General features: G+C 37.5%; 1 protein-coding gene across 4 annotated transcripts in view; it reads right to left on the bottom strand.

The window, feature by feature from the left end:
* Positions 1–362: 362 nt before the first annotated feature.
* LOC125217599 (protein TIC236, chloroplastic-like) overlaps positions 363–23,521 on the bottom strand; it is a 42,851-nt gene continuing 19,692 nt past the window's right edge. For 2 of the 4 annotated variants that reach the window (XM_089066230.1, XM_089066229.1), the window contains exons 2-24: positions 16,043–17,547; positions 15,476–15,674; positions 15,303–15,362; positions 13,255–13,359; positions 12,190–12,330; positions 11,949–12,011; positions 9,860–10,090; positions 9,676–9,759; positions 9,431–9,588; positions 8,792–9,305; positions 7,823–7,990; positions 7,646–7,705; positions 7,150–7,272; positions 6,106–6,381; positions 5,109–5,174; positions 4,839–4,970; positions 3,046–3,870; positions 2,678–2,958; positions 2,301–2,557; positions 1,719–1,957; positions 1,391–1,582; positions 790–1,062; positions 363–696 (exon numbers count right to left, since the gene is read on the bottom strand). In XM_089066230.1, the coding sequence (XP_088922356.1) occupies positions 550–696; positions 790–1,062; positions 1,391–1,582; positions 1,719–1,957; positions 2,301–2,557; positions 2,678–2,958; positions 3,046–3,870; positions 4,839–4,970; positions 5,109–5,174; positions 6,106–6,381; positions 7,150–7,272; positions 7,646–7,705; positions 7,823–7,990; positions 8,792–9,305; positions 9,431–9,588; positions 9,676–9,759; positions 9,860–10,090; positions 11,949–12,011; positions 12,190–12,330; positions 13,255–13,359; positions 15,303–15,362; positions 15,476–15,674; positions 16,043–17,547 (6,099 nt within the window). In that variant the 3' untranslated portion in view covers positions 363–549. Of the gene's footprint in view, positions 697–789; positions 1,063–1,390; positions 1,583–1,718; positions 1,958–2,300; positions 2,558–2,677; positions 2,959–3,045; positions 3,871–4,838; positions 4,971–5,108; positions 5,175–6,105; positions 6,382–7,149; positions 7,273–7,645; positions 7,706–7,822; positions 7,991–8,791; positions 9,306–9,430; positions 9,589–9,675; positions 9,760–9,859; positions 10,091–11,948; positions 12,012–12,189; positions 12,331–13,254; positions 13,360–15,302; positions 15,363–15,475; positions 15,675–16,042; positions 18,339–23,521 lie in introns of those variants that run through there. The other 2 variants (XM_048119130.2, XM_048119121.2) reach the window with 2 other exon arrangements.

Below are 23,521 nucleotides of genomic sequence, written 5' to 3'. Positions count from 1 at the left end.
TCGATTAATTTGATATATTTTCAAACGGCTAGTTTGCTTCCTAGCTGAATTGGTTGGATCACCTTATCTCTTATCTCCTGAATTCTTCACATTCATTTCTACAAATCTCCACCTTCAAGCTATTTCAGCACAAACAATATTTAAATTTGATAGTTGGTATAGCTTTTGTCAACATATCAGCTTATTGTGATCTATGTCACATTAATTACCTTGATTTTTTTTTCACATCTTCGTAAGTGTATTCTCACATCTATATGTTTGCTCCTTTCATGAACACACTTTGTGTTTGGCTAAACACAAAGCATTGTTGCTGTCACATTGTATGCTAACTATTTTCTGATTGATACTGAAACCAGCCACAATCCCTTTCAACCATATGCTCTCCTTTACAGCTTTCATTTGAGCAAAGAACCAATATTTACAAGAAATGAATATACACTGTCAAAGAATAAAACTAAACATGAACAATCTTCAGCTTTGGAGCTGAAGGCCTACTTCCCCTACCTAGCTAAATTCTACTTAATTTTCATGGTATAATGGAGTATTATCCTAGTCCTGTGAAGTTGTAGAATATTCAAACAGAAGACGTTTGGATGGAGCCGACTGTAGCAGTACCCGTAGACGGCTTGTCAGCTGGTAGATCAACGTCCACTGCATAGCCATCTCCGAATCCTTCATCTGCCTTACAACAGAAGCCTGCATTCAAACATATCGGTAAATCCTTGAACCGCAGTGACAAGACCGTGTTGAATAGCATATGTTATTTTCTTTTGAGAAAGTGAAACCAACCTGAAGACGCTTTCCCAGCTGAATTTCAACTTCCGTTCCAAACGAGATGTTGCTAGCTAGAGACCTAAGAGGATCGACTGTGGGGTCAACTGAGAGCAGGCTGGGAATCTGAGGAGAGTACACCAGCCTCCACCGTGCATGTCCAAATTCTCCCTTGCCCTCTATCCTTGGCATTAATGTCTCGAGCGTTGCAGTAGCAAGCTTCTTAAAAGCAAGCTGGCCGTCACCTTCCAATATTGATTCAGCTAATTGACTCTCAAAGACTCTAGCAGCCTGTTCAATTAGACACAACAGCTCAGTTTCTCAGATGCTGACAGATATGCATAATTCAGCATAAAGTTATCCAAGGCAGCAAAGGTTGTGTTGACAGAATGTGCATAGCAACAAATTCCGGCATCAAGAAAAACTGGCTGATGACGTGTAGACGCCAGGTATAAAAATGCATTAGTGTATGACAGCAGAAAGACATTAGTCATCCATTCACATCTACATGCACATGTTAATAGACCATTTATTCCTTCCCATGAAAGTACAATACAAGTTTTACAATGTGCTCGTTACAATCTTTCATAAGAACTTGAGATTTCAGCATTGGATTTACCTCAGTTGTTGAAAGGAGATCTTGCTCCACTGAACGTGTTGAAGTCACTACCAGTTTTTCCTGCCACTTGCTAGCTCGACTTTGAATTCTAAACTGCCACTCTGATCCTACCAGGGCTAGATCCAACGCAGGATCAAGTCCATTGTCAGGCTCAAATTTTGCTACGTTAAGATGCTCTCTCTTAAGCCTCACCTAAATTAAGGACACAAAAAATTAAATAAATAACACACATCAAAACATTACATTTTAATAATATCATTCATAGATCATAAAAACCACCGAATTGCACCAGCAACTTCAGCGACTTCCAAAAGTATATGAAGATTACCTGAGTCGCGACAAGATTCACATCACCATTCTCAAATGTTAAAGCTCCTTTTGGTTTAATCCATTTTGGATGAGCTGGACCATTTAATTCAAGCTCTCCACTAATAGCAAAATTAACTATCAAAGGATAAACTATCCTCAACTCAGGCCCAAGAGCAATCCTCAACTCCGAAAGGCGAATATCTAGCTTCGGCTTACCATTTACCTGCACCATCTCCTTTTCAGCTTCATCATGTTCAGCTGCAAATAGTCATAGTTAGTCAAAGCATTAGATGTAACAGCTTTAAGGTACTTTATTTGCATGAAAAACTTTGATACAGCATGATATAGGTACCAAAGTCTCTTTGAAATTTATTTAGTCAAAGCATTAGATGTAACAGCTTTAAAGTAGTACTTTAAATCTAGGAGGTGCAATAAAAAGTCCTTCCGATAAAAAGTCAATTCATTTCCTTGTAATATAGCCAGCAGCAACTTTCGCTAAAAAATTATGTTAATGCAAATCTTTAGGCTTACATCAAAGCAGAAATTACACTGATTCAAAGTTCTTAAATCCCAGCTACAAAATCTCAGTACTCAAACTCACCAGGTGAAAGCTGGAAAGGGCTATTTAACGATGCTGGTATTAGGTTGAGAAAACGTGAGACATATTTTGTAGCAACCATGCGACCATATGCACCAGCTGGAGGCCTTGGTTCATTTATTATATCATTAATGAACGGTGCAGTTCCACTACCCTTGTCATGTGGCAGATAAACTTCTCCTTGGCTTATCTTTATCTTTCCAGATATGTTTGGTTGCATAATTGACCCAGAAATTTGCAACTGAGAGTCCACCTGACCACTTTGATACACAAGATTTATGTAGATCAGATTAAGGGAAAGAAACACACAATAAACACACATAGATTCCCTACTGAAAACCACGACAGGAAGAAGCCCTGTCTTTTAGAACAAAAAGTACCTCAAGACATTCCTAGCACGCACTTCCAGAACCTCACATTTTAGGTCAAGTCCATCACCGATAGATGCTTCACTTGTACGTAACGGAAGATTCCCTTTTAGTGACAATTTTCCCTTTCTGCTAACTTTACCCTCCAATGAGTGAATTCGCAGTCTATTTGAATTTACAAGCACTGTTCCTCCAAAATTGGTGACTGGTTTCCGAAGCACAGGTGAAGACACAGTTGCCCTGTGAAAATAGGCAGAGCCATCCAGTAATGGTTGTTCTACTGTGCCTCTTACCTGAAAAAAGTGAAAAATCAACCAATATAAAGATGTTAAATACTGTATTATGTTAAATAAACATAAGTTATGAACAGCTGTATCAACCTGAAGCATAACTTCAGCATTGCCATGGAGCCAATTAGCATAAGGAGATAAAGCTGTAAGCAACATCATGCCACCATCTTTGATATCAGCATCTATCCTAACTTCTCCTGCATCCAGCAAGTTCCAGTTTAAACCTCTGAGGCTTTCTGCCAATTGCGTATCCCAAACTTCTTGACTTTTATCTCTGGATCCCTTTCGATCATTCGGCTCATCACCGGATGCTTTATTTCTCTCCTTGTCCCAATCTCGCATCCATGAGGCTTCATTCCTATCCCTTTCTGCACTTTCTTCCTCCAGCATATTGCTCTGAACAAGTGATAAAGGAACGCTTCCTTGAATATGTACATGGCCATTTTGAACAATGGGTTCAAATTTAGCATTAAATAGGAAGCGGGTGGTTGGGGTTAAAGATGCAACAACTTCAGCCCTCCCAAGTTCGATTCCCCCAACTGCCCCATCCAGGAGCCTTACTTGGACATCACATTCTGGTTTTGCAAGATTGCCTTTAAGATCACCTTCCATGTGAAGGATGCCCCTGATCGGTGCTAATAACTGCCTAAGAGATTGAACAGCTTCGGTAGCTGAATTCTCGATAACCTGAAGAAAAGTTGGAAGCAAGCTGACAGGAAAATTTAGAACAGCAAAATGCAAATTTGTCTTTGGGCCCAATAGCGTTCCATCTGCATGAACCGTGGCATTGTCCCTCTGGATGAAGATTTTCTCAAGACGCAAACCATCAGTGTTGCTGTACATACCAGCTGCTAGAATACGCTGGGTATTATATGTTCCCCACTCCCATTCCTCTCCATGAAAGTCAAAATCCGCCTGAAGTAGACAGGGAGCAAAATCAGTTATGTGGTTAAAAATTGGCATGGATCAGCCGCTCAAACTGGGAGAAAGGAATCTTATTGCAGTTAGTTCCTTGTGAACATCTTTCAACTATGCTCAATAGTCACTAGAAATTTTTATATGTAAAGCAAGAGACCCATGACTGATGAGGATGCATAGAAACAGAATTACAAGATTTTGATAATGGAACATGAGGCTAATTGGATTATGAAAAGGAATCAGCAGAGTGAAGATCGATGAAGAATATATGCTTCTGTGCTAAAAAGTGGCAAGGAGAATGATATAGAGCGAAAGGTGCTGGAACTGACAAGCTGCTTATAGAGCCACAAGAAATAACAAGGGCTGCTGGAGTAATAGAGATGGGTGCAGGGAAGGCACTTAATTAAGCGGGTGCATACGAAACATATCTCACTACAGGCATGATAAATGGGCTGAATGAATCAAGATAAATTGCCCAACGTATAATAATGTGATGTGGGGATTATGGAATGAAAGATAGCAACTAAAATAGATAAAACGGAAGGGTTTAATCCTTAACCAAGAAAGGCAAAAGTCCAACCTCACGGCACTTGCCGGACACAACTATTTGATCCCTTGGATAGCTCTCTTCAAATGTGTGAGAAGAATTTATAGAGACTTTCATAAGACTCCTACTCAAACTAAATCTCCAAAAACAAACCCAATCCAATCCTACTTGCAATTGAAAATAAATCCTAACTAGAGATAAACATGAATTAATAACTAGACTCCAAAGTCCAAACATAAAGATAAAATTCTAGATTAAAGAGTAATCCTAAACTAATCTACTTCTTGTCCATATCTTTTGATCAATATCAAAGAAGCTCTTAGTTACAAACTTGGATGGGAAGCCTGATTGAAGAAAAGAACTTTACACAGTTATCACACCCATGAAAGCACAAGGTGGAAATTGTCAGAGTTATTACCATTGTATCCCCATTGCCTCCCCCGCTTGCATCCAAAGAACCACGCCAGCGACCTTTAAGTTCAGCTAAACCGGGAAGGTCAAAATCGTCCAGTACAACTTCATACGATGTGGCACAATGACCATGAAATTCCTTTAAGGTTTCACAAAATTAGATAAATTTGAGAACAAAATGAACAGGAGCAAGGAAACACCATTTAAGTAATTCCAATTTCGGGGCCCTAGATATTCCAGTAGATAAAAACTTAATATCTCTGCAAGTTAAACGTACCTCGAGCAGCTTTTTAAGATTTTCGGCACACATTCCAACTGATTGCAAACTTTGTATGAAAAGATCCTGTATAAGAAAAGGACGTGCATATTAAAAACTGTAGAACTCATCAAGTGTATTGTTAGACTAGAAAAAGTAATGGAGACAAAATAGGAAATAGAATCAATAGGGTAAAGGGATAATTTGCTACTACTGATAAAAGCTAGACTAGTTATTTCACAATCAAGGCTTGCAAAAGTATCATGAGGCAAAGAAACTCCTCCAAACAATTCAAATAACAGAAAGGAGTCAACCTCAAGAGAACATGTTATCAGTCTACAGTTATCAACTCAGTAAACCAGCTTTAAAATTTCATGTTTAATACTGTCCCTTGACACTATTTTTTCATCTGATATCCATCGAAATGGTTGAAGAGAAAAAATATAAAACGGTATATGTCTTTAACAACTTAAGAGCTTCTAGATGAGGTGATCATTCCATTCCAAGCAAAAAACCATGTCTAAAAGTTTAACTACTAGGAGTACCAATTAATAAATGATTTTCATGTGCAAAGACTAATACAAAGTAATATGTCTGCACAGGGAGTTTTGAAAATAGCAAAAAACTAAATAACAGTGTTAAGCTTTAAGATGAGGTGGTAATTCAATACAAATCACGGGCAAAAAAACTGACATTGATAAATCATCTGAAGTCCCTAAATCGAGAGCCATTTCCAAACCAATGCAAGCAATATATAAGTTCATCTATTCAAATATAGTTACCATGACTAGATCACTGCTTAAAGAGTTTAGGGGGCATGCATGTCACCACATAAGTAAATTAAGTTTCTGGCAGAGATGGCAGGGCTGCTAATCACTGCTTAACGAGTTTAGGGCATGCATGTCACCACATAAGTAAATTAAGTTTCTGGCAGAGATGGCAGGGCTGCTCTCACAGTTAGCAGTGAGACAGTTTAACACAAATTAATATTTCGAGATATCACAAAAGTAGCCACAACCTTCGATCTAGATTGAACAGCAGGATCTGAACTTCGAGAAAGAAGCCTAGCAAGCGGAAGCATCTCAGCAATCTCAGCATTAGGGACCTCTAATCTCATTCTCCATCTACCCATAGAAGAGATCATACTCCCAAGATGACCAGTCATTACTTTCTGAAACAGGCTGCCTTTTTCTTTTCCAGCCGGGTTTCGGTCGCGGGAACCAGGCAATACATACTCCCCTTGTAGTTCATATTTGCTATTGCTCTGCTCCAAGATTGCTTGTTCAACTGTGATCTATCAAATTATGAATAGACCAGAAACAAATATGATCAACCATCTTATTCTATTTATGTAGACTAAAAGACAGCATAATGCTTCCTTCAGCTATGCAATATGATATTTTTTAATCAACCAATCCATAAAACTAGTACGGTGTACAGTTCAAAGCAAAACAATTCAACTACATCAGTTAGCCCAAGGATACACAAAATCAACCTGTGCCTTATATTCAATCATATTATGTTATTAAAAAATAACGAATTCATGAGATATTACTGTGCTCCTCTTATTGAGAACCCAATCTGCCTCAAGGAAAAATACAAAATGCAACTTGTTTCCAGGCGCCAGCCAAATTGACCTGATAAAGCACAAATGAGGTTTGCAATATTCTCAGGTTTTCAAAAAGAGAATCTTATACCCTCTCGAAGACAAAAGAAAAATGTTAAGACGGTCAGCACAGCTCCATTTCTCAAAATTTCTCAATACATAGCAAAAGTCTACCTTGTCTTATCATGGGGGGAGGTGATTATGTTCTCCATTAAGTAGATAATAGCAAACTCACATTTCCAGCTCATTTAAGATGGAGTTCTAATATGTTAAAACTAAACTTATAATTAAACATTAAATATATACAACAACCTAATGTCTTCAGTGGAGTTATTGCCAACAGTAATATCCTTAACCAAAAGTTGCAGTAATTTCAAAGAACTGTTGCTAGTCCTTGAAGTGAGGATCTAAAACAAAAACCAGAGAATTTGAAATAGATATGACAAAGGTACTGACCACATCCCCACTCCATCTGGCAGCCACATCTAGAGCTTCACCCAACACACCACTGAATTTTGGGCGAAGAACAGATAATACACCATGTCCCCTTCGTTTTTGAAAATTTAACTGCAGCTCGGCCTAAAAATGGGAAAATTTTAATAAAAATAAAAGATAAGAGGTTCTGCTCAACATACACAATAAGTACTTATTCACAAACTTCGTGTGGGAATAATACTTAGCATTTTTCCACTTTAAGACTGCTATTTATCCAGTCAAATCAAACAAACATTTTTCAGTAACACAGGTAAGCAAATAAAAGAAAAAAACCAATAACCTAGGCAAGTTCTGGAAAAGTTAATATGCAAACTTAAAAAGAATAACTAAACAAAGTAATGAGTCTAATATAATAGAATAATAATAATAACAAATACATATATATAAACAAAAATTCAAAGCATTCTATAACCAGTGGCACCAAAAATACTATTTAGCACTCCAACAAGAAGTTTACTCTTGAAATTGCTCCACGGAGTGATGCTAGCTCCAGCTCATCCAGTGGCAGATGGCGAACCTGATTGCACAAGGAAAAACACATTGTATAAGTATCAAGGAAATCTGTGCATGGTAAAAAGTCACAAGGAAATATAAGTTAAAGAAAAGGAAGTTACTAGGAAACAGTAGAATGGACCTCTAAGGTAGTTGAGTGCAGTGGTCGATAGCAGGCATTAGCTTTCAGGTGACCTTTCTGCAAAGAAAAAGAGAGCAATTTTCCCGCAAGGTTGTCTTCAGAAGTAGATTGCAAAGGTCCTACAATTTCAACCGCAAGACTTTCATCTGGCCGGCCAGTAGCATCCAACTGCATGACCGGAAAAAAAGGAGATACTGGAAGATTTATCGGTATTTTTGGCTTCATATACGGAGAAGATACTCATTATCTAAACACATCCTCCAGCTACTTGAGCTAGCAGTCACATGTCAGAGCTGAACCCATTTTAAGCATGAGTATCTAGAGCCAACATATCGAGTCTTGAAGGATTACTAATAAGAAATGCGGGTAATCATGTTTTGAGTCATCAACTTTTAGCATTTTCAAAAAAAAAAAAGTTCGCAGCTTATTTTTTCTCTCAAAGAATAAAATTTCATGTCTCGCTTGTCATCATTCGGTGATGGAACATTAGGTTGGCTATCTGGGTTTTTTTGGTGGATTTTTGAACCCCTCACCAGCTACATGGCATCATTATACAATAGAAAGAAGTTCCACCAAACATTAGAGGCATCACAGAAGTCCTCTAATACAAAACATGTAGCATTTCTCATTGAGACCCTTCAACTTTGCGAAAAGTTTGATTTTCGTTCCACTTAACATAATCCGGCAACGGAACAATGAATCAGTCCTCTAATACAGCAGATTTAGCATTTCTCTTTGAGACCCCCCTGACTCACTAAAAGACGTGTTATGGGAAAAAGGAATAATTAAGATATCAACCTAACATTTGCGACGTCACAAAAGTCCCTAACATCAGCAACATCACATAAGTCCTCTAATAAAAAATGTTGTGGACCATCATTCGCTATAAAAAATGCTAAAAGTTGGGGACAAAACATGATTAAGCCTAAAATAATAACTATTCATCAAGCAAATGGATGTGAGACAAACCTTCATACCCTTAGATGTTATATTGAGCACTCCAGCAAGTTGAGGAGCCAACATCAATTGATTGAGTTTTAGACCTGAGATTGAAATATCACCAGAAATACTTTTTTCATTATCATCACCTTCCTTTGGTATCATTTCTGAGTTTGTATCAGACTGCGAAACTTGGCTGTGGGAATTCTTGTTGATCTTCCCTTGAAACTTAATTTTTCCAGTTGCTTTCAAATGAATGGGCCTCAAAGAATCAAATGTATAGGAAGAAACCAAGTTGCAAAATTCAAAATTGCGCATCCGTAGATCTAGTTCAACTCCTTCGACAGAGAAAGGCATGTTAACCACTTTCTTTGTCCAGCATAACTGGTTTTCATCAGGATATGATGTTAGCACTCTTGTGTACAACTCAAAAGCAGCAGATGAAGAACTAACACAAATGTGATCGTGTGAGATAATCACATCTCCACGGGCGTCGGAAAGTGACCCCTCCGCTTTCGGAGCAATCCATTTGATATCAAATCTCCTACATCCATAAAGAAATTTCCCATTTACAAAACCTGTGAACAAACATCTCCAGGAAATATCAGTCTATCTAGACAAGATAGCCGATTCCATCAACTTACACAAAGAGACAGCATGAAATCTTACGGTCTTAACAATGAGCCAGAAACTTTTGTTTCTCCATTCAGATCCCCTAACTTAAATGGCATAGTTTGGAGGTAACCAGGTATATAGCGATGCACAATTTTGTCAAAGCACAAGTTTCCTGAAAAGTTGATATCCATTGCTGTCTCATCAACCCCACCCTACAATAATACGCTTATTATCGTTAGATCAAACCCGAAATACCTAAGTGTAATTTAAGGAAGAAAATAAACTAACTATACTTCTACCTCGGGACAAATCCATGCATTCCCGGCTCCACGAATCTCGCCACCATCAACAAGTGTAGCTCTGATGCCATACAGATCAGCGACCTACCATATGCAAGCGGGAAAATAAGCATGTGTTGTTAGAAAAAAGATAGAGAACTTCGTCAAACTATGAACCACTGATTACTATTTAATAATTACTCACACAATTATCAGTGTTAAAGGTAAAATTGGCAGAAACATAGGAAAGTGGAACATGATCAATAGCTGCAACTGCTCCAGCCTCTTTATTAATCACCATTGCCTCATATGCAGCTGATTGGGCAGAATCAGCAGATAAATGAATAATTTTCCTCGAGACCAATGCACTCCCAACAAAAACAGGAGCATCCAAGGGGCCTTGACAGTTGAACACAGATGTTACTGATCCTGCCAGCTGGTGAATGGTGAAAACTCATTAGGTTGGTTTTGAAAAACGGGAGGGCCAACCTCAATAAAGTGGCACCAGGAAATGGAAATAGACCAAGACCAATGCTCAGCGAAAAATCAATCCAGGAGTATCTAATAGAAGAGTTCTCACAATTAGCGGAAAAGATAGTCAACAATGCATAAAAACAAACAGAAGATAGATACATGCGTCCGCAAACCAAGTTTATGCATAAACATTTATGCATGTACTTCAGCACTATGTCTACGTACTTGCAAATGCAAACAGGTAATGGTTTTTAGGTTGACTTCATGAGGAAATAGGGGTATGGAGTAACGATTGCTTACTTTTGATAAAGGTAACAACACAGAAAATTTAGTTGTAGTAGTGGTAGAGACAGGAGTCTTTGTGCTATGGTTCAGTGTTTACTTTCAGGGACCTAGAATCTGATAGAGGTAAGGTGATTGAGAATATGAAGCCAACAAAATAACAGATAAAAGAACTGAATTCTCCTCTGAAGAGGCCGCAAAGTATTTGTGAAACTATAGATTATATTTCTTAATGGTGAAGCTTAGGAAACCATAGTCCTATGAAAAGGGAAACTGACAAAATTCTAGACAAACCCTAGGTCCATATACTTATGGGCACAGCACAAGTCAATAGCAGCAATGTGTAGAACAATTACGACTAGAGGTCTAGAACCCACAAAAAAGAGAAACTCGGCATCAAAACCATGTTAGGAAAAGCCATGTTGTGCGGCAGGGGCATGGTCGAACAGACATAGGAGCTGTCCAGGTGAGATTGAGTGTGTCCCTAGAAGGTTTACGTTCGCAGGAATCGCACAGTAGCACTGAATTACTCCCTACGCCCCCATTAGTTGGCACCAATTTCCTTTTTTATCCGTCCCCCATTATTTGGCATCTTTACTTTTTACTACTTTTGGTAATGGACCCCACATTCCACTAACTCATTCCACTCACATTTTATTATAAAATTAATATATAAAAGTAGGACCCACAATCCACTATCTGTTTCCACCCACTTTCCACTATATTTATTAAAACCTGTGCCAAGTCAACCGGTGCCAATTAATGGGGGGCAGAGGGAGTAACTAAGAGTATTTCCTTTAATTATTTGGAGTCAGTTTATGTAGTGTCCAAGTAAAGGAATGAAGCCTGTTTTGCATGGGCCTAGGATTAGGGTTTTGTTAGTCTATATTTTTGGTTCTCCTTTCTGTTATTAGGGATCATCTCTATTAATGAATTTAGTTGAGATTGGTGCGTCTTCCTGGCCCCTTCAGAGGAGCATACAGTATTCTGTTTTCTTCTTCGTTCTACATGCTCACTCTATCAGAGTCACATACACAAGCTACATCTCTATGATATGAGTCATATGACACCATAGGTGGAGTTAAGCACAACCTAACATCGCCATGTAGCAGGGTAGATAATCCAGAAGATTGTAAAAGTAGTCGTGTTGATTTGATTGATTGATTCACACTCTACATAACAATTATTGATGATCCAGGTATGATTGGTTTAGATTTTGAAAGATCTAAACCAAATACAACCAATAAATTAAACGCTGTGCATTCAACAGCCACATATACATAACAGCAACATGATTACAATCCATCAGTAAAAATGACTGGTATTTTGGTAAAGCTTAACAGGTTGGGAACTTCATATATCATACTACTTGCTCCATTCTGGAAATTCAGAACTCAGAACAGGATTTTCGTAGTAATTAGTGGTTGTGCAAACAAACATACATTTATGATGACAAACAGAAAGAAGAAATTAAGAAAGGCATCAATATTCAAAAGACTAATGAATTTAATCATTTAGAGGAAAATTGAGACACATACTGGAAACAACAGTGGCTTCATCTTGAATGTTTTCATCAAACCATTTACTTCTACTGATGGAACCTGCAATGCAAACATGAAGTATCACATTGTCAATAATTTCAGCTTTCTAGAGGAAAGCAAATAAAAACCGCTCCAGAGAATGCAAATCCCAGCGCTCAGTTCCGAAGCGCATCAATCAGATTATTATAACTGTATCCAATGTTCTCATCAATAAAAGAGAATCAATAGATTGATATACCTGACACATTACATGATATTCTCCTTGCTCTGGATCAATGCCGAAATCCCCAGATGCTTCTAAAGGAATATCACCAAACCATCCCCTGGCATTATGCAAAAATATCCGCTGGGCTCGGAAAAACAAGCTTGCATAAACATCCTGTACACAATAGTGGCGTATAACCTTTAAAATATCCATACAGCAGGTAGGAAAAAGATACTTCAACAACGACAATAATTGAAACATAAGCAATGAAGCAACTCAAATTTCTCTTCTGATTCTTCATATCATTGAATAGGCAATCATAAGAAATACCAGGCCATTTCATGTACTTAAAGAAATTGACATGAGATACTATTGATCATTCAATCTCAATACAGGAATCATTCATCTGACATGACAGAATGTAAAATTATATTCGAGAAAGTAACTAATATTTTAAGCTACACCTTGAGATTAATATGAGAGATCTACAAGAACTGGAGTATGAGTAGTTGAGTAGAACTTAAGAAGTTTAAGCAGTAGCATGTCGATCTTGTGGTGCTATTTTCCATTTATAAGATAATACTCAAACACTGCAGGTTAAATTTAATTTACCGAATTCAAAGTTCTTTATATGTATTTTCTATTTATAATTTTACACAGACAATCTTGTCTGACCACTAATCACATAGATGTGCAATGTAAGGTTCCACAGGAGGTTGGTTATATTATTGTTTAGGAAAAAGGAGTAAATGGTAGACATGTCTAGCAAAGCAGATAAGGCTCTATGGAAGGACATTTACAATAATTAACCCTATGAATACGACGAGCTTCAACTCATCCAAACCATAAAATCCTCTTGGAAGACGTGACACAATTGATTTCATAGTAACTTCTTATCACAGATAACAAATTTAAGATCGAGAATGAAAGAAGGCTGATCATGCATCTGATTGCAAATGCAATAATTTTTCATGACCACTGAGCATCGTAACACAGCTGTAATGATGTTTACTAATCTGATGAACAAAAACAATCCTAAAACAGTCCAAGAAATAAGAGACGTAATAAAAAAGATAGGGATAAATAGTAGCAACGTACAGAAAATGCTGATGGAGCATCATATATGTGAAAGGCCAACCCTGTCACATCAAGTTGTCCATGAAGATTAGGCAAGCTTTCTCCTCTTGACATGCATATGTGAATCTGTTAACAACCGACGTACAAGCTCAGATAACATTCATCAGATTTTATGACATCTTGTGGCAGAACTTTCCTTCTAAGAAAATTTTATAATCACGAACCAGTTGGGAGAAATGTCATAGGACATGGCAATCTAAATAAACAAAAATGACCCTAAATATCTTTTGACGTGGCATTTTGGAATTATTAACTTTAAGACAATCTAGTTTTGTATTTCGTGTCTTCTGAAGAGTCTGCTAATTAATAAAGAAACAACAGAAGAGTACTGGATGTCTGGTCAGTGCATAAGTAGGTAAGCATAAGCTTTGACAATTGACAGGAAAGGGATTTAACTATTGAGCACTGCAATAAGATGAACTCAACCCACTTTAGCATCAGCTTACTTTAGAAAATGGACAAACGAACCAGTGATTTTCATGGCATACAAAAAATAACTATGACAAACTTATATCAAGAAACTAACCCTGTGAAAGGGAAAATTACCATGAAACAGTTTCTGGACCCAAGAAGTACAAGGGGGGAAGAGTTTCAGACTGATGATCATACATATATACATAAACAATTCTATTAAAAAATATACTCCCTCTGTCCCACCTCAAGTGATTTGTATTCCTTTTTGGGCTATCCCAACTAAAGTGATGCATATCCCTTTTTGGAAAAAACCAACACTTTTTTTTTATCTCTGTTACTTTATTATTTCTCCTCTTCTCTCTACTCTTTTATCTCCTACTGTATTTTCTCTTTATTTAACCACTAAACAACACTTCCTAAAATCTCGTGCCCAAAAGGAGTGCCACACTTGAGGCAGGACGGAGGGAGTACTTCCATACTCTTCTGCTTGCATGCACTTAATTATTGAGTAGAATCTTTAATTTTTCCTAAAGAGTCACGTTTAGAAAGAGGTGAGTTATTCAAGAATAATTCTGTGTAGCAGAGTTCTGAGATGACATGCCCAGTGTGCATAAAAAAATATCTAGTCAAGGATAAGATCTTGAAAATCATTATACATTTAAAACTTGTTTGATTGACATAAGCAATGTACATTAATGATATTCCTCCCCTTTGTCTGGGTCAGTGACCAAGGTACAAATCTCAATCCCACCATCCCCCAACTCAAAAACAAAAAATGGAACTTCCTTGATTGAAATAAAAAACAATTCCACATCCAGTGCTGTTTCTTGGAGAAATTTAATATTGCAACTACTTTTTTTCAGTCTGAACAGCACATGTTTCCTGGTATCACTAACATGTCAAGCGACCATGAAATATGACAAACTTTTGTTCACTCTGATTAGAGTCCTCTGATGACCAGAAGTAAACAAACCACTCTTAATTTATAAAATTGTATTGTTTCTTAGACAAATTTATTTTCTGAACTTATTTTCCTTCATACTGAACATCTAGGGAGTGGGGACTATAAACTTTCCTGGTACAATAGAAATGTCAAATGCTCAAAGACCAGGAAAAATACAAACTTCTGTTTTGATCAAAATTTGGGTCCTCTGTTGGACAGGGGATAACAAAGACAAAAATCACATATAAACTTTTACCCCGCAATAGCTCCAGAGCAATTATCTTCAGTTAACAAATAACAAACCTTATCCTAAATCAACCGCCCACACCCAGTAGTGCAACTACATGGGTTCAAACAACTCCAACAACATAATTATGTATCAGACAGAAAGAGAAAGTGGAAACTGAATCAAGAGAAATTATGAGTAACTGTAACATCATCAGTTTTTTGGGCTTTTTACATGCAAAACTAAAATGCTACATCAAACATAAAGATGGATCTAGTATGGGTCTACAGATTTGTATATATGAAAATAACAAAATAATAATGCTACTACTTATTAGCATAAATCCAGCATCACTATGAAGGGGTTATGCTTATCACATGTAACTAGATTCAATTTAGAAGAGAAATTATGAAGTCAGAGAAGCACCTCGCCACTAGCTCTTCCTTTAGACCATGAAATCGGAAGGTCTAATATCCGCTCAAAAAGCTAAAACACAAAGATATAAATATTAGGATAGTCTGGTTGAGATGGGGACAGCATATACTCCTCAAAAGTAAATGAAGCTAGATTCTAGAAGTTCACATTTTCAATGGACTTACTGGAACAAAGAGATTTGCAATTTTCAAATTGGCATGCCATTTCTGTTCAATGATATCAACGTAAACATCAGTTGACAACCATCCACCGTCTTCCGACATAAAATCTGATCTCCACGTCTTACAATTTCCACTAAGCTGCACATGTACACGCCCGTAGTGATTCTGGAACTTCACATGCCCACTGGAAACTTCCATTTCTCTATAAAAGGAACAACAATCACAACCAAATACTTGGAGTAAGGAATCCCGCATCTGTAAGAAAATCAGCATAAGACATGGCTATAAACGTATGATCCGTACTCAAATAGAGGATGAACGACCATATAATTAACGTTTCAATTTTTTTCCTTAAAAATGTATTTTCAATTGAAAAAGACAAGCAAGATACTATATCAAAAGATACTTAGGATTTTGAAATCTTTAACGAAAAAAGTATAGTTTCAGATGAGTAAAGCCAAGCATCATACGCTCCAAAGAACATGATGATGATACATTGATGACTTCCTTATGAAATAGCCTAGGCAGCAAACGGGAATTTGAATTGATCCTTCACACCGCTATTATTACCTTGGTTCTGCATCACCATATGCAAGCAGCATAAGAGTGCCGCCTTTAAAATGTACCGAGTCAAGGACTACAGGAATCATTTTCTCTATGCCTGAAGTATTTACTTCACCCATCTCGTCGACTATTTCTGTGGATATTTGTTCAAATCCCTCTTTGATCTCCGACTTCAGCCTTTGCCAAGGATTGTCAAGTATAAGAGACCACACGTATGCGATGTTTTTAAGGGCAGGGGATGGGCTTGATTGTAAACCCATTGGTGCAACTTTTCCCAAAATGCTAGATGAACTTGAAGAATCAACTTCAGTAATAGTAGAACTACCCAAGGCACCAAAGCCTTGAGTATCCGAAATGTCACCTTCAACATTCTTCACCTTCTTGACCAATCTGACATCAGCATGGATTGTATCATCTCTTTCAAAATATTCATTATCTGTTTCACAATTGTTGGTGTTTGTTATTCCTCTTACACTTTTTACTGTTGAAAATTTATCACCAGAGTTTGTAAATTTACTAAGTCTCTTCGAAGTAAAGAGAAATGGATCTCGAGCTCTATCCATCTGATTCCTAGATGGAATTTCTAAAATTACTCTAGAAACAAAATCAGTCTTCAGTTTGTTGTCCGCTTCGAACACATCCTTGTTTGTCAGTAAATCTTCAACAACTTCAACGTTTTTACCACCAACACTACGGTCAACCTTTAGATCATGATCCATAGCTCTCTGATTTTCTTTGAACTGGGTCCCCGCAGAATAAGAAGGACCAGCATCATCACTGCTTCTCATGGAAGAATCCATCCTAGGAAAATCAAAGCATACAGATCCATTAGCACAGCTTCCTGAGTTTCCCAGTGATTTTCCTTTGAAAAATGAACAAGCTGCAAATGCACTGCATTCAAGGAGTCGCCTTTTAGAAGCAATATTACTCATAGATAAATCCCTACAATTGGCCTTCCTCTTGAATTTCTGCCTCATAGATCCAGGCACTATCCTGGACCACATGCTGTTTTCAAGGCTTGAAACTTTTGCACCAAATGATCTCTCTAAATCAGCATGCTTCAAATCATACTCTACACCAGCATCCATACAGTGATGGTCTCTCCACTGCAATTTCTCATCTGTATAAGGGAAAGTATCGAGAGTCCCTAGCCTTGTCCTTGTTGGTCGAGCCATATGCTCCTTGAAAGAGTCATCCTCGGGTTGGACAGATTCACACTCCGAAATGATATAACCATTCTCAGCAGATGATTTAGCTGCATCATCTCTTTCCCTTTCCCAGCGAACCATGGCTTCCTCCCTTGCAAGTCTCCTTGTTCTTGTACGATGATCAATTCCTTCTTCAGCGGACAAGTGCCTCTGTGGTACTCCTTCCAAATAGGGTATTCCCAACCAAGTATAGTTCTTTTTCTGTGCTACCAACAAACTTGGACTGGACAAAACAGCATCAATAACTATTTTCCCCCTTCTGAGGCTTGCAAACGGACGAATACGCAGCTTGACAGTGGGAACCTCACCACAAGAGAACTCTTCACTGTGAGGCCCAATCGAGCACGATTCCAAAGTAATACTTAAAGGCGAGATTCTGCGAACCTTACCAAAATCAAGCTCCCTCTGAAGATGATCACTCAACAGGGCACAAACCGATGGCAGCAAATTGGCCTCGACATACACTTTCGCTTTCGACTGCCCATACCAAACCAATAAGCACACCCCAGATATCACCGAAAAGAAGACGGAGCACCTGAACAGAAATAAACCCTCTTCCCATAGCGGAGTCACAAATTTGACAAGTCTCTCATTCCTCACAATTGGCTCCCTAACGGAACTGATCACTCGACCACTCTGCAATTCCAACTTATTCCAAAGTAGCTCAGCATTTCTCCCACAAAAATGCTTCAATTTGTTACCATAAAATACAAAATCAACTTTTTTGGCACATTTACACGATAAACCATTTCTGGAGGGCTTTCGTGCAGCTCCTCCCCTAAGATAAGCATAATCTCTACCGCTCCTTGCTTGAAACGTAGTGCAATTAAGCGGAACCCCAATAAACGGGCTGCGAAGTTCGAGACTCATTACCTCAGTATATTCCGAAACTCATCAGCTCAAGCAGGCGGCTTCTGCTACGAAGAAGAAATAGAACGCGGCGGCCGCCAAACAGAAGGAGAAGGAACATCACAAATTGAGATGCGTTTGTGTGGTTAATAATACAAGTTTTGTGGCTGCATTGCTTATTGACTTGCTGTTGATGTTGCTGTGTACTCTTCCTCTGCTGTAGATGATTGATTTCGTGATAATCTGACGTCGATTTCATTCACACGAAATCGATCATTCCTCATCTAGGTTTTGGCCTCTGGGATTCTGATCTACACTTTTTTTTTGCATAATTTAAATTTTAAATATTGATTCTGTCCTATTAGAAATGAAATAATTTTTTTTTTCTTTTTCTCTTATTAAAAATGAATCATTTCTAAAATTGAAAACAACACTCTCTTTATTTTCTCTCTCTTACTTTATTCTCTATTAATTAACTCATAAAACAATATTACATAAAATCCCACGCTGAAAACCAAATATTTCATATTTAATGGGACGAATAGAGTATCTGATTATGTATTATCATTATCAAACACGTACATAATGGACCTTCGCTTGTATTTATACTAGTCAACACTTCATCAATCAGCTAAGAAAATTGAGACTATTCAAGAAAGGCAAAAATAGGAGCGGAAATCTTGTTGTTTGGCACACACAATATTAATTCCAATTAGATGTCGTTCAGAGCATCAGCAGCGCAGCTCGCCACTGGCTCGATCTCGTCCCGCCGAGACGGGTCGGCGGCGAGACCGCGTTGCAAAACGCATCTCGTCCCGCAGAGACGGGACGTCTCGTCGCGCGCGGAAGAGGCTGGGCACGAGCTATCTCGCCACGTGGCGCGCGCTGGCGCTAGGCGTGACGCCCACTCGCTGGCCCGCGAGTGGGCGTTGTAATTATGACGTCATATATTTATTATTATTTTTTTAAATCCTATTTTTCGAAATAAAAAAAAAATTAAAAAAATTAAATTTTTTTTACAAACAGTCATATGACCGTTCAAATGGTCGAATTTTTTTAAAAAATTTTCTTTTAATATTCTATAAATACTCCCTTAATCTTCCATTCTCCATTCTACACACAAACACTACACTCATCTATTCTTCTCTCAAATATCTTCTCTCAAATATCTTCTCCCTTTTCTCTCTAATTTTTGAAAAAATGTCCGGCGATGGAAACTCCGGCGGCGGCGGCCGCGGCTCCGACAGGTTTGACTTGAACTCGTTTGGCGATTGGGCGGGCATGTACAACGTTTTTGGGTACTACCGATATTGGTTCGTCGTCGGGCACCCAAGGCTCGACGACTCCGGCGGCGTACCAAACAACACATTTTGATGTGGATGCATACTCTCGTCCCTCCCCCGAGAGGTACGGGCAATCACCGGGATTATCCCAAATTCCGGAGAATTTTTCGGATGAACGCACTTTGGGATACCGACCGATAGGTGGAGGCTCCGGCAGGATCGGCGTCAATGCCGAGGTGGCCGAGGAGGAAGAGGGCGACGACGAGGTTCTGGTGGACGCTGGCCGTCATCCATACAGCCAAAAGGAGACGTTGGCTCTGTACGACGCTTGGATCACCGTCTCGTATGATCCTGTCGTCGGGAATCAACAAACCCGCTTGTGTTTCTAGGAAAAAGTCACCGAACTTTACAACGCACGAAGGCCGAAGAAGACCTTTTGCCGCAACGTGAAGATGCTCCGCAGTCATTGGGACCGCCGGCGGAGTAGTTTCCATAATTTAATTTAGAGTATTTTAAATTATGTATTTTTAATTTTTTTTAGGATTTTAAGTATGTATTTTTTTTATTTTTTAGGATTTTAAATTATGTATTTTTTTATTTTTTAGGCTTTTAAATTGTAACTTTTATTTTATTTAATGAAGTTTGTTTTTATTAATTGAATTTGTTGGAATTAAAAATAAAAAATGAAATTGAATGAATAACTAAGGGATGGGATGGTTAAGAGATGGAGGGATGCAGGTGTTGTCTATTAGTTAAGAGATGAGGTGAAAAGTACAGTAGGGGGCCCATGAATAGTTAAAGAATGAGATGATTAAGAGATGAATAAGAGATAAGGATGTGGATGACCTCAGTTGTTATGACTCATTATCATATGACTATCCGTTTAAGATTAAGTTGTAAGATTAGTTTAGTTGAAGTGTATGATTTATCATCATATAATTATCCATTTTAAATTAAATTGTGAGATTCAGTCTCGCAAACCAAATATAATATATATATATATATATATAGGGGTGTACTAGTATAACAACTAATTTTAAAGTTACAACGTACATCCAACCACGTGCTGCCACATGGCACGAAAAATGCAATATTGTATACAGAAAAATGCAATACGCATTTGTAGAAGCTATAAATGAATTTCGGCAGATTGCATTTTTGTTATATGCAGATTGCATTTTTTATTGCTAAGTTTTGCATTTTAGATATTGACTGTTTAAATTGCATTTTATATATAGACGGATTGCATTTTTATATGTGAAAATGCAAAACTTAACAATAAAAAATGCAATTTATGTGAAAATGCAAAACTCAACACTATAAAATGCAATTTACATACAACAAAAATGCAATCTGCGAAAATGCATATACAACTAGATTGCATTTTTGTGTATAAAATATTGCATGTTTTGTGCCACATGGCAGTACTAGATTGGATGTACGTTGTGACTCTAAATAAGGGGGCACCCTAGTGCTCCCCTATATATATATATATATATATATATATATATATATATATATATATATATATATATATATAGAGTTCCATTATCCACAAATCCACTCTTAAAGACTGAACCACCGAACCCTACCAAATTAGGGCTTTTAGATCTAGTTTTTTATGGATAAGATACAGAAATTTATAAATTATTTTCGCCTTCATCACGAGCCTATTTTAATTCATCCGAAGGTAAATAAGTCATACTAACATGTTACGAAGATTTAACTTCGTCCAGAATATATTACTTCATTCTAGTAGGTTTTTACTTCATTCTAGTAGGTTTTTACTTCATTCGAGTACGTAAATGTGGTTTCGTCGTCGCGTGTCGTTCTTTCTCTCTACGATATCTATCACCACCGCCTTGGCGCTAATATGGTTTAATAAACACATGGAATAATATACTCCCTCCGTCCCACTTTAGGAGTCCCGGTTGAGTTGGCACGGATATTAAGAAATGTAAAGGAAAGTTGGTGAAAAAAGATAGTGGAATGTGTGTCATACTATTTTATACTCCCTCTGTCCCACTAAAAATGAAACGTTTTCCTTTTTTGGTTGTCCCATTAAAAATAAAACGTTTTCTAAAATGGAAACAACTCTATCTCTACTTTTTCATCTCTCTTCTTTCACTCACAAAACAACACTACATAAAATCTCGTGCCGATTCCCAAATGTTGCATTTTAAGTGGGACGGAGGGAGTATTAGTTTTATAATAAAATATGAGTGGAAAAAGGTTAGTGGAATGTGGGGCCTAATACCATTTATGGAATATTCCAACCGGGACTCCTAAAGTGGGACACCCAAAAATGGTAAACCGGGACTCCTAAAGTGAGACGGAGGGAGTAATAAATTATTGGAATGAAGTATGTGTAGAAGCATTTGAAGTCCTACCGGAATGAAGTAAAAATCTTATCCAATAAAGTAATAACGTTTCTGAATGAAGTAATAAACTTACTTGAATAAATTGCATATTTAAATGTTAATCAAGCAAAAACCCACGTCAATGAATTTGAATGAAGCATATGTTGAATCATTTCAAAACCTACTGGAAGCAAGTAAAATCATGTTGTATTTTCAAGGTATTACATACAGAATGAAGTAATAAACCTATACAATGAAGTAAAACGAGCTAGTAATGAAGTAGAAAAAATTTTCACAGCAGCACATCTCATTAAAAAAACTAGATCTAATGGCCCAGATTTGATCTCTAGTTCGGTCTTTAAAATTGGTTCGACATTGATCACAACTCTATATATATTCAATCATAAGATTTAATTTTTCAAACCAAATGGACCATAAAATGATTCTTTCAATTGAAAACATTTTCATTTACTAATTGTAAATCAATAATATTAGGGAAAATATTTAACAGCTTAAGTTTTAATTACTGTCGAATGATTTAAATGGAACACATTGATTATTTAATTATGTTATAATTGAAAATCCAAAAATAAATGATTAGTAATTGATTTGTGATAGTAAGGTTTTGATATGGATTATGTGATTATAAATATGAATAGTACATGATAGAATATAATATGAATCTATTAATTGTATCTCAATCTTATTGGATATAGCTGGTTCGTCATAATTATGTATTACTATACTATTGATGTGTCATGTGTTGGTATGATAGTTATGCTATGCACCATATATGGGTTATCGAAATCTAGGCATTGGTTATTGGCACCCTTGTGTGGGTTATCAGCACACTCGTATGAGTTATCTTTTATGAGTAAAGATCTTAAATCCAACTCAATCAAGAGTAGAGCATAGCTCAAGACGGGCTTAATTAAATAGTTTGATTGAACAGTTCAAACCACATCAGCCTATGAAAGGAATATGTACCAACCTGGATTTCAAGGGTATAATAAATACGGCGACTGTTACCTAGGCGAACTTAAGGCAACAAGAATGTAGACTAGGGTTTCATTTAAAGAGATTTGACCAAGTGTTTAATGAAGTATCAAGGCAACAAGTCAACGGCTTAAATACGAAAAATTAGAATTTAATAGATAACATTGGCTAAGCTCAAAAGTCAAAGGTTTATTGAAGCTCCAACAAAACGCAATATTTCCCAATATTCCAATAAGTTCAAATCAACCAAAGATAATAAGTTTTCCCAAAAATTCAGCGGAAGCAATCCAAGAGAAAGCGAAGCCATGTATGAAGACACGACTACACTCAAAGTTCCAAACACCCATTTTATTCAATTCAGCTGTCTCAACACCACCGACCGCCCGTCGCCGCTCAACCTGCACATAGGGAAAACACATGCAGGGCTGAGTATTTTAAACATACTCAGTGGACTCATGCCAAAACGTTTTAATAGTTATGCCACCCTTACCATAGTGAACTCGAGGTTTAGCATTTAGTTTAAAAGACAACATCGAGTATCACAAAATATTTCATGGACTGGCCAGTCAAACAGTACCTCCCATTTTCTCATCAATCAACAATATTATGGTGCGACGAAGTGTGGCCACACTTTCGCCCACGAGACCGGCTGACTAGCAAGGACGGCTCCCGATCTCCCGTATACACTAGCCTTATAGGGTTTGCAGCCCTACTCAGACACGAATTCGTTTATATAGCCCTATAGCCTAATGGAGCGCACTCGCAAACTAGGCATCAGGCACACACAAT

The sequence above is a fragment of the Salvia hispanica genome, chromosome 2 (genome assembly GCF_029641045.1).
Source record: "Salvia hispanica isolate PSC_SH4W2 chromosome 2, Shi_PSC_v1, whole genome shotgun sequence".
NCBI lineage: Eukaryota > Viridiplantae > Streptophyta > Magnoliopsida > Lamiales > Lamiaceae > Salvia > Salvia hispanica.
This window is presented reverse-complemented; position numbering and strand designations above follow the sequence as displayed.